This window comes from Mastacembelus armatus, unplaced genomic scaffold (assembly GCF_900324485.2).
Source record: "Mastacembelus armatus unplaced genomic scaffold, fMasArm1.2, whole genome shotgun sequence".
Classification (NCBI taxonomy): domain Eukaryota; kingdom Metazoa; phylum Chordata; class Actinopteri; order Synbranchiformes; family Mastacembelidae; genus Mastacembelus; species Mastacembelus armatus.
In genome coordinates, this window is record NW_022872941.1 from 595,120 (window position 1) to 606,378 (window position 11,259).

The following is an 11,259-nucleotide window of genomic DNA, read 5'->3' on the forward strand; positions in this document are numbered from 1 at the left end:
ATTACAAATATCAATGTAGTTTAAATTCAGGTTAGGGTCTCAGGTTAGGATCTCATGTAGGCTAATCTATATGCCTCCATAAACAATCCTTGTCATTATCCGCAGTTTTGGACTTCCTGTTTCTTTTATTTTGGTAGGGATCATGACAGGAACTAGTTTGTTTCATTTTTGTTCTCTTTACGTTGACCCAATTAGTTCATTGTTTTCACCTGTACCTCGTTTTCTCCCCATGCCTTTTTATACACCTGTCTTGCGTTTGTCCTTTGCCAGGTTGTTTAAGCCATCACCTTGAGCTCTGTTGCAAAACCTATGTTTCATACCTTGTTTGCCTGATCTCTCTTGCCAATTTCAACTCTGCCTGTTTTTCGGACCCTTTTGATCCTGGACTGCCTTTTTGTTTGCTGAGATTTAAGTTAAGTTGTTCTGGTTTTTTTTTTTTTGTCACTGTGTTGTCACTGTCTAGCGTGTTTGTCTTGCTCCTCTTATGTTTTTGGTTTCTGTCTTGCTGCCCTGTCCGTGTACCCCCTTTGCTCATGCCTTGTCCCTCCTTTTCATGTCCATGTCTTCCCCTCGGTCTGTGAGTCCTCAGTGTGTGCCCCAGACCCTCTTGCCTTGTCCCTCCTTCTCATGTTCATGTTTTCTCGTAGTCTGTCTCCTCAAGTGTGTGTGACCCAGACCCTTTGCCTTGTTTTCCCTGATTCTCATGTTCTGTTTCCCTGTTTGGTCTGGTGCGTCTCCCTAAGTGTGTGACCCAGACCCTCATGCCTTGTTCCCTTTAGCGGTAACGCTCTTGTCCCACATTCATGTTTTCGTGTAATTCCGTGTGCCTTGTTTTCCTCGTATCCCCGCCCATGTTTTGCACTTATGAGTTTCCTTCCCTTGACCTTCTCCTGCTTTGTATGTTTGTTTCCTGTTTAGCCTTGTTTTAGTTAATAAGACTCCTTTTCTCACTCCTGTGCTTGTGTGGCTGAAGTTTGCTCCTGACCACGTCCTTAGCTTTCGACAATCCTTTGAGTTTCTATAAAATTACGGCTGCAACAAACATCTATTTTAATAATCGATTAATCGGTCAATTATGTTTTTGATTTATTGATTAATTGGATTTTTACAAAAGTATATAGTATGTTTTCAGTGTCTTATTGTCAAAATATGAACCTTAAACGAGTTTGCTATACATGTAGTAAAAAAAAAAAAAACAATTTTGTGTGATGACATTTAAACAGATCCTAAATTTTATTACATTTAAAGGAGCTTGTTTACTAGAATTTCACACTTAAATAATTGTCCAAGGAATACACACTGGATATTAGCTGGACTTTGGTCCTAATGAGCTCCACTGTAAAAAGTGGGTAATGTGTGGTGTGAGCCAGTGGTAGACAGACCATTGGCAGCACCAGGATTTTTCCCAGTGGCCTGCAGGCGATAATTTAGCAGCAGGATGAAATGACAGACTCTGGGAATCCTCACAGCACGCACAACTTTAACTCTCTTTTAGTCAGCGTGGACTGACATCAGATAAAACAGAAGTCTTGTCTGCACAGTCATTTGGCATGAGAACTGTAAACATTTTACTGAATGACTGATTATTTGACCACATGGCAGAAAGCAAGAACAAAGACACCACCACTATCCACATAACAGTGTAAAAATTGTTTAATTGTGGAATGTGTGATTTTTCACTCTTCTTCGCTTCTGCCATTTTTGTTTCTCCAGCTGCTCATTGTATCACCATGTGCCTCCGCAAACACCTGCGTCACTAGATCCAACTAATCGATGAATACATATGTTGAAAACTTTGTAATAATTAATTTTTAATGATAATATAATTAGTTGTTGCAGCCCTATATAAATATTTCATTATGTAACATATATAACAAGAGCACGAATGTGATCCTGTAACTAGAATCAGAGCTTTTGATAAACTTTATGATCCTTAAATTGTTGTTGTGTATCACTTTATGTTCTATTACGAACATTGAGAGAAGATGTTGTGAACTGCACTGTGTAGGTAGTGAAGCTTCTCCTCCAGCATGGGTCAAATGCCGGTGACAGGAATGGCGGTGGCCTCAGTGCACTCGATATGGCAGAAGATGAGAATATCAAAGAGCTGCTTTCAACGTTTCAACAAGCTTCTGTTATACATGAGCAGCCTTGTAAGGCATCTGTAGGATACAGGTATCCAGGTGAGCTGCTGCACCTTCCACATTCCACACTGTACTTGTTCATTTACTTTGTTAAAGAAATATAATCTGGGCATTTTGACGCAGAAAATATTAGTTGCTGTGCTTTGACTGCAAAAACACAAAGCAAACAGCCAATCTCTATTTTGTCACAGTTAGTTCTTAGCCCTGCTTCTGCACAAAACATTCTCCTATCATTTCTCCACTTGATGATGCTAAACTTATCCCGAGATAATCACCGGGTGTGTTCTGTACACCCACTACTTATTTCGCCATGGTTTTCCTAGTTTATACATTGCATTCAGAAAGTCTTCAGACCCCCTTCACTTTTTTAAGTTTTATGTTGCAGCCTGATACTGCTTAATTTCTGCAAACTCCAAGCAGCTTTCATGTGTTTTGCACTGATGCAAGGCTTCCATCTAGCCACTCTGCCATAAAGCCCAGATCAATTCAATTTTATTTGTATAGCACCAAATCACAATACAATCATCTCAAGGCACTTTACAAAAAAACAAAAAAAACCAAATCCCTTATGAGCAAGCACTTGGCGACAGTGGAGAGGAAAAACTTCCTTTAACGGAAGAAAAAACCTCCAGCAGAACCGGGCCCAGTTTGGGCGGCCATCTGCCTAGGCCAGTTGGGGTGAGTGGATAGATCAGAGAGAAAAGAACAGCAACAATAAACAACAAATGCACTGCAGGTTGGTGGGGCCAGTAACTGCACATCAGCAATATCCAGCTCCATGACCAGGGACACCTGGAGAAGGTACGGAGAGAGAGGACAGTGAGGGAGAGAGCACAAACGAGGGGAGAGAGAGAGGACAAAGTTAGTGACATTCAATGGTGGAATATACATGTGAGGAGGGAAGAGAGGAGGAGAGGGGAAGGGAAGGGAGTGGGAGGATTAGGGTAGGGGAGCTCAGTGTACCGATGGTCCTTGGGCAGTCTAGGCCTATAGCAGCATAACTAAGGGATGGTTCAGGGTTACCAGAAGCCAGCCCTAACTATACCTTTTGTCAAAAAGGAAGGTTTTAAGTCTAGCCTTAAAAGTACAGAGTGTCTGCCTCCTGAACCCAGGCTGAGAGCTGGTTCCACAGGAGAGGAGCTTGATAACTAAAGGCTCTGCCTCCCAGTCTGCTTTTGGAAACTCTGGGAACCACAAGTAGACCTGCACTCTGAGAGCGAAGTGGTCTATTGGGATAATATGGTACTATGAGGTCTTTAAGGTATGAAGGAGCTTGATCATGAAGGGATTTATCTGTGAGAAGAAGGATTTTAAATTCTATTCTGTATTTTACAGGGAGCCAATGAAGAGAAGCTAATATATGAGAAATATCTCTCTTGCTAGTTCCTGTCAGGACTCTGGCTGCGGCATTCTGGATAAACTGGAGGCTTTTCATGGAGATACTGGGACATCCAGATAGTAATGACTTACAGTAATCTAGCCTTGAGATAACAAATGCATGAACTAGTTTTTCTGCATAATTTTGAGACAGGATGTTCCTAATTTTGTAATCCTAAGTAGGTATAATTTTAGAAAAGCTATTTCTCAGGTTTTTAGGCCCAAATACAATAACTTCTGTTTTCTCTGAATTTAAAAGTAGAAAGTTACTGGTCATCCTGGCCTTCAGGTCATTTAGACAGGCTTGAAGTCTGGTTAACTGGTTTGTCTTATCAGGTTTCATAGATAGATGAGTGTTATCTGCACAGCAGTAGTAATTAATAGACTGCTTCCTAATAACATTGTCTAAAGGAAGCATGTACGAGGTGAACAGAATCAGTCCTAGCACAGAACCTTGTGGAACTCCATAACTAACTTTTGTGCACGTGGAAGGTTCATCATGGACATGAACAAACTGGAATCTGTCCGATAAATAGGATTGGAACCATTTTAATGCTGTTCCCTTGATACCAGTCACATGCTTCAGTCTCTGTAACAAGATGCTATGGTCAATGGTGTCAAATGCGGCACTAAGGTCTAGCAGGACAAGTATCGAAAGAAGTCCATTATCTGAGGCTAAGAGAAGATCGTTGTTGACTTTTAACAGTACTGTTTCTGTACTATGATGTGCTCTAAATCCTGATTGAAAATCTTCAAATAGTTCATTTCTGTGTAAGTGGCCTGATAGCTGTTTAGCAACAGCTTTTTCAAGGATTTTAGAAATCAATGGTAGGTTGGATATTGGCCAATAATTAGCCAAGACTTCTGGATCAAGATTAGGCTTTTTGAGTAAGGATTTGATTACTGCAGTCTTAAAAGCCTGTGGTGCGTAGCCTGATACTAGAGATACATTTAGCAAGTCTAATAAAGATGAGTTAATTAATGGCAGGGTGTCTTTAAGCAGTCTAGTTGGGATTGGGTCTAAGAGACATGTTGATGAAGCAACTACTGATGTGAATTCAGAGAGATCAGTTGAGGACTGTAGTGAAGCTTGTCCTTCTTGAACTTTGGTATTCCACATAAGATCTCAGGAGCTGGTTGTGTCAAACATCTTCCATTTGAATTTTATGGATGCAACTGTGCTCCTGGGAACCTGTAGCCTTCCCCAGCTCTGTGCCTATCAACAATCCTGTCTCTGAGCTCTGAAGGGAGTTTTCTGTATTCTATGGAGAATCTGAAATTAACTGAGACTTAAATGTGTTTTTGCATTTTATTGTCTTTGCAAAGAAGTCACCGTCATAAGAGTGCTAAAGCAGTCTGCTGGAGAGTGACAGAGAACCTAAGAGCACACTGAGTTTTGGGAACATCCTGATTAAGTGAGTTGAAACCTTCTTGACATCCATCCATTCATCCGTTATCTATACCCACTTATTTCTAACCATGGACACGGGGATCTGCTGGAGCCTATTCTAGCTCTCTTTAGGTGAAAGGCTAAGGACATCTCTAAATAGTTCATAAAATAGATTTTCCACTACAGGATATTCTGCCTGGCTTTTGTATCGGCCTGTCTGCCCATGTGCTTTTGGGTCTAATTATCCTGTTGTTTCTAGTGCCATTTGTGAGAGTATTTAGCCATAACGCCCCCCATACATTACTTATTCTGTCTTAGTCACAATTTGGCTATTGGTTATCTAAAATATTTCCCAGATCCAAGAGATCTTTAATTTTTTAATATAATGGCTGTCAAATTTTAGCCCCCTTCAGTAAAGGAGATCTGCTCAAAACCCAACTAGAAGCTTTGTTATGCCATGTCGCTTAGCACTGTGATGTCACAGGGCAAAATGCTGAGACTTTCTTAGGGGTACACTCAACACCTGACTTAGGGGTACACCTGACTTAACCAATTATAGGATATTTTTGAACATTTGGGCACTCATCTGGGCATGAAAATTATACATGAAATTCTTAATTTATTTCTAATAGGAAAGAAAAGAGTGCCAGTTAATGGTAGAGTGTAGACTGGGCACCATGGGTGATTATGGTTGTGACCCTTGTATCCATGTTCTAACTAAAAACATTCAGCTTGGAGTGGTACAAAACTACTCTGTTCTTCAGTTATGAGACTTAATGTAGTGAGAACCACCAGCAAAAGGACTTGACCAAAAGTGACCCTTGGGTGAGTGGTTATTTCCTTCTTTGCATACTTTGATGGGCAGAAAGAGTTGCTAAGGTTTGTTCAACTCATGAAGGGTCACCCATCCTGCTGCCATTATTCTGGTTCTTTCACTTACCCTGGTGGTCATGTTGGAATGAGCATTTTTGAACAGAGGTTCTGTTCCTCTCTAACTGAAGACACCTTCTGCCATTCAAGCTCCAAGAGGGTCAACCTGCCCGAATGGTGGTATTCTGGTCTTTATTTGACTTGTGCATGAACGATGCTGTGGTGTCAGACCCTTTTCCTTTAAGCATATGCCAGCCATGCAAAAGACTACGTAGTCCTTTGTAGAGTAAAACTGGAAAGGTCTAAGGGCTTTTGATTGTTTACTTTAGTCACTAGCAAAACTTTTCATAACCATATGTTACAGTAAAAAAGACCATGAAAAACTGTTTTGACCAACGGTTTTCATCAGAAAATGACGTTACATGTGAACACGATTAACTTTATTTCATTTTCACTACTCTGGAAGCTGAGCTGACAGCTCCTTCTCCAGCAGCTGTCTTCTGCTGCAGGTCCAGGTGTTTTCCTCCAGCTCCTCCCTATAATGAAGATGACGTCACATACCCATGGAGACCTCCCTGTTTCTCTGATCACACTGGAGCATCATGCAGAGGTTGCACTCTTCCCTACTGGTCGACAGATAAGACTCAGTGGGCTGTTTCTACCCCACAGTTCACATCCTTCTGCACTTTCCAGTCACCCTCTCCTGCCACCTGTAGGGTCACCAGACAGGACTCAGTTTCTGCTACCATTCTTCAGTGCTAACTAGCAGCTCACTCCAGCCGCCACCATGATTGTTAGGTCCTTGGTTGGATGCCTTTCTACCTACTAAATAGGCAGGGGATGTCCCTTCTATTCAATATGGATGATTAGTCTTTTTCACTCAGCAAACACTTCAAAAAATTGAATGGTTGGTTTAGCCCTTTCATCTGGAGCAAAAAAAGAGCCTGTATTAAGATGTCAAGATATCAGATGTCAGTTACCTAGTAGTCTATGGGGTCTGGACTTTCTTGATATTTTTTGATACAGCATATGATCTTGATACGGCATATGATCCGAAAACAACAAAGGTAAGACAAAATTCATGATCACCACAGCTTGAAATATATACTTAAAGGTATAGAACTTAACTACAGAACCAGGCAACAAATTGACACAAATTGCTTTAGTTTGTGTCAAAATGTATTAATTGTGTTATATCTGTTGCTTATTTCAATCTCAGAAAACCTTAAGGCTTTAGATATTTTTAGACTTAAAAAAAAAAAAAAAAGATTACACCTGAGGTCTGAGTGCAGGATACTTTTAGGTGCCAGATCCACTGAGGCTCTCTGCAACATGGAGCTCTCCTACCACAGCAGTTTCGGTCCTAGCTGCAGTGACATGGCAAATCTACAATGCAAAGATTCAGGTGACAAAGATGGAATCGGAGAGCACAGTGACATTCGACTGAGAAATAAAGACATCACTACTGATAATGTGAGATCTCTATACACTCAAGTGCACATCAGTGTTAGCTAAGTCCAGAATAAGTGTTAAGTATTTTTATCCATTGATGACACAGGTCTACATCTCATGCTGTCCTTCTTTTAGGACCTGCACAATAGTTCATTGAAAGCTTTGTTTCGTAGCTTTGATTTTCACTTTTGATTTCACCAATTATCTTTTTGTAGCTTAGTCATTCAGAAGCCATAACAGTGATTTTGGAGGATGTAGGGAGAAGCCAAACAGAAATATTGACTTGGCCTCTGACAGGTCCACAGGATACAGGTAGAGGAGCTCTAAACCTTTCAGCCTACTTTACTGACAGGAACAATAATAGCCATTAAAAATTTCATGTTTGAAATACACTCGAAGTCAATACACCATAGTTAGCCACTAGGATGACACAATTTCCATCTGTTAATGAGATGATATGCAAAACATTTGAAAATGAGAAAGCAATTTATGTAGTCATGTACTTTTTCTGTTTTTCAGATAGATATCATGCTGCTCTAACACAGATCCATAGTGTGCTGACCAAGGTACTTGCCAAACAGCATTTGGAGAAGGATAATCTTGCCCAAAAATACTGGTGTGTTCAGAGACTTCCCTTATGCTTTACTTAAATGAAGTAACCCAGCAGCAAAAGCTATTGTTTTACACATTGCTTTTTTCAGAAAGTGGCATAATTAACTAAGTGCAAGGTAACTGCTTAGTAGGCATGCAGTAAATAAGAGACAAGTGAAATTTAAAATAAAATGTTTACATGACTGTAGCACTACCAGGTCCCAAGCAGGACAAAAATTAAGTCAAAGGTGGCTCAGTGGTAGAAGAGGGTATTTATTAAATTAAGTTAATCTATTTTCTATACCCGCTTATTCCTTAACCAGGGTCACGGGGATCTGCTGGAGCCTATCCCAGCTCTCTTTGGGTGGAAGGCAGGGGTACACCCTGGACAGGTCACCAGTCTATCAGAGGGCTAAATTCAGTTCACTTCAATTCAATTTGTATAGCACCAAATCCCCAAAAAATGTCAACGCACTTTACATGGAAACCGAACAAATCCCAAGAAAAACTCACCTTAATCGAAGATAACTCCAGCAGAATCATGGCTCTTGCAGCCAACATAAAAACATCTCTTACAAAGGAAGTCTGTTCAACTAAAAATCCCTCTGCCAAAACAAACACTTTTTTGAAACACCCGGGGGGAAAAAAAATAGCTTTTTCAGCTTTAAGCATTAAAACAATATAACAACAGTACTCTTAACTCTAAAACTAACATGTTCATTATATTTTGTCTTATATCTTCTTACTGTTTTATTTAGTTTTTATTATGGGGCATTATATTTCTGAACCTAAACAAGCTGTTTTAACTCTCACTTTAATGTCTAGATGTAGAGGTGAAACTTCAGTGATATTTGTTCTATGCTTGTGGTTTCTGGACAGTGCTGTCATGTTGTCTTTCCCATGGAATGTTATTCAGTTTTTATGCGTTTATTTTAATAAGATTGACTCACTAACTTGCTATTGTTATCATTGTACCAGCACACCATTTATTAATAACAGAAGTGTTTTATTCTTGGTGCAGGGGTATGCCTGACTCCCTTCGGCAACGGGTGTTGAAAAGTCAACTTGTTTCTCTCGCTTCACATCAGAAGAACTTGGTGAAAATCCTCCAGAAACAAATGCATTTGTTAGATGATTATGTAACCATGAAGGCCAAACTTTACAACCAGTTTTCCAAAAGAAAGGAAAAAGTTAAACCAATGACAATGGTCAGTTTTTTAGAATCAGCATCTCAAACCAGTTCCAAGAGGAAGAAGAGAACTCCCCCACATATTCATGTGATGAATAAGGAAGCCAGCAAGTGTCAGGGCAGCACCAGACAATCAGAAAATGCTTTACAACACATCAACTTACAGATGAAGGAAAATAATGCACTGTTACAAGGTGAAGTCAGCAGCCGACGCCTTTCTAAACTCAAACAGAAGGGAGTCATACCATCTGCACACACTCTACGGCTGTTGTTAAAGGTCAGACTAAGCTCTCCTCTTCATAAAACTTTTTTCCTTTTTCTTGTGTAACAGTCTGGAAATGATTCAGTTAAATGAATTGAAGCTTTCACGTTTGTTATGGAATGTTTTAGTGAAAAGTGACCAGTAAGAGTTGTCATTGTTGTTATAGAATTGATATATCAGCAGGACCATGAACTTTGAATGGTTGATAAACTTTTGTTTTCTACTTAGTTCCAAATAGGCAAAAAAATGTATTGATTACTGAAAGTAATATCTACTCCCAATGCCACAGCTGGTAGGTGTGTTGCCAGTACCACTGTAATTCAAAAAATAGTTGTAGAAAACAACCTGATTGTCTTGCTTCTGAAGGGTCACTGGCACCTTGCTCATGTGCTGAGTGATGGATCAATACAGGACAGTAAAGGCCAGTTGCACCTGGGCCGAGAATGTTGGCTGGAGTCTATCCTTGGTAACAGCATCTGTGTCAGCTCATTGTACCCTGTGGACAAGGTTAGAAAGTAGGCTTCCATACTATTAGCAAAAAAATATTGCAAATACAGGAAATTCTGTATTACTGTGGAATTCTGCTAAAAATGGCAGTTCTAAAAAGGCCTCTTTAATGGTAATGGGTCAAGAAATAACATGTTTTGCTCTAAGACATCTGAGAGGAAGATATTTACAAGATATTTCTAATTAACTACTTCCACTGTTTGCTTAGGTGACGTTAAGCGACAAACCCTTGTCTTATTACTTACTGAACATAGAGGCTGAAGAAAAGACAGCACAGACACATCCCGAGCAAGCTGTTCAATCCTGTAAGGCTGCCTTTTCTCACAAGGCACTGACCCCAGGTCTGTTCCTATTTCCTGGCATGCCTAACATTGACCTTAGCTCTACACACATCCTGCATTTGACATTTTTTTCACAGCAGCTAAAACAAGGAAAGATTGAGAGCTACTAAGGAATAGTTTTTTCTGTCAGTAATGAATCACCTGCCACACATCTGCCACCTGGACTTTCTCTGAGCACTGCATCAAACAGCCTCATTAAAATAAATTGTGTATTTACTATAAAGAGACTTCATGAGTAAAGCATGGTTTTAAATATGTTTGGATGCCTTTTCTCTTTCTGCAGAGACAGCCAGCCTGGATTGCCTTATGAATGTCAAGATAATCCATTTGGTTGAGGATGAGGAACTCCTGTCAAATGTTGTAATGGACTGCCACTGGGAGAAGCTTTTAAAGAAAGACTATACAGTGTGTGTAGACTGGGGGAGTGAAAGATTGTAATACTTACTATATTCTCCACATTCTGTACATAACTGTGCTTGTTTGAGATTTTTATTTTTGTCTATGCCTAGTCTAACGCATCAATTAACTTATAAAATGTGACCTCCTCTGAGTATTCATATCAAAACCCACCAATAATAGAGATGTATATCTGTATATTTATGCATGTTCTGCTATCGCACGTTTCACAAAAATGTTTCTTGCTATTGCATTGATAAGCTGTATGCTTAAACACTTGCGTTTCATTAAAATTTATCTCAGCATTGTTCAATCACCTATAGCATTTAAATTAATAAATGTGATATTTTAACTGCTGATTGGTTAGCACTGTTGCCTCACAGCAAGAAGGTTCCTGGTTTGAAACCCATCAGGGGCCTTTCTGTGTGGAGTTTGCATGTTCTCCCTGTGCTTGCGTGGGTTTTCTCCAGGTACTCTGGTTTCCTCCCACAGTCCAAAAACATGCATGTCATGTTAATTGGTGATTCTAAATTGCCCATAGGCGTGAGTGTGTGTGGTTGTTTGTGTTTGTGTGTCTATATGTGGCCCTGCGATGGACTGGTGACCTGTCCAGGGTGTACCCCTGCCTTCCACCTGAAAAGAGAGCTGGGATAGGTTCCAGCAGATCCCTGTGACCCTGGTTAAGGAATAAGCGGGTATAGAAAATGCATGGATGGATGGATATTTTAACTAGGCATTAT

General features: G+C 40.0%; 1 protein-coding gene across 1 annotated transcript in view; it reads left to right on the forward strand.

Annotated features, from left to right (window-relative positions):
• The window catches only part of LOC113133232 (ankyrin repeat domain-containing protein 31-like), a 28,891-nt gene extending 18,066 nt beyond the window's left edge, over window positions 1-10,825 (forward strand). The window contains exons 5-10 of the mRNA XM_026311903.1: window positions 2,009-2,183; window positions 7,753-7,849; window positions 8,846-9,290; window positions 9,642-9,782; window positions 9,991-10,123; window positions 10,407-10,825. Of these exons, the coding sequence (XP_026167688.1) occupies window positions 2,009-2,183; window positions 7,753-7,849; window positions 8,846-9,290; window positions 9,642-9,782; window positions 9,991-10,123; window positions 10,407-10,561 (1,146 nt within the window). The 3' untranslated portion in view covers window positions 10,562-10,825. The remainder of the gene's footprint in view (window positions 1-2,008; window positions 2,184-7,752; window positions 7,850-8,845; window positions 9,291-9,641; window positions 9,783-9,990; window positions 10,124-10,406) is intronic.
• Window positions 10,826-11,259: the final 434 nt, after the last annotated feature.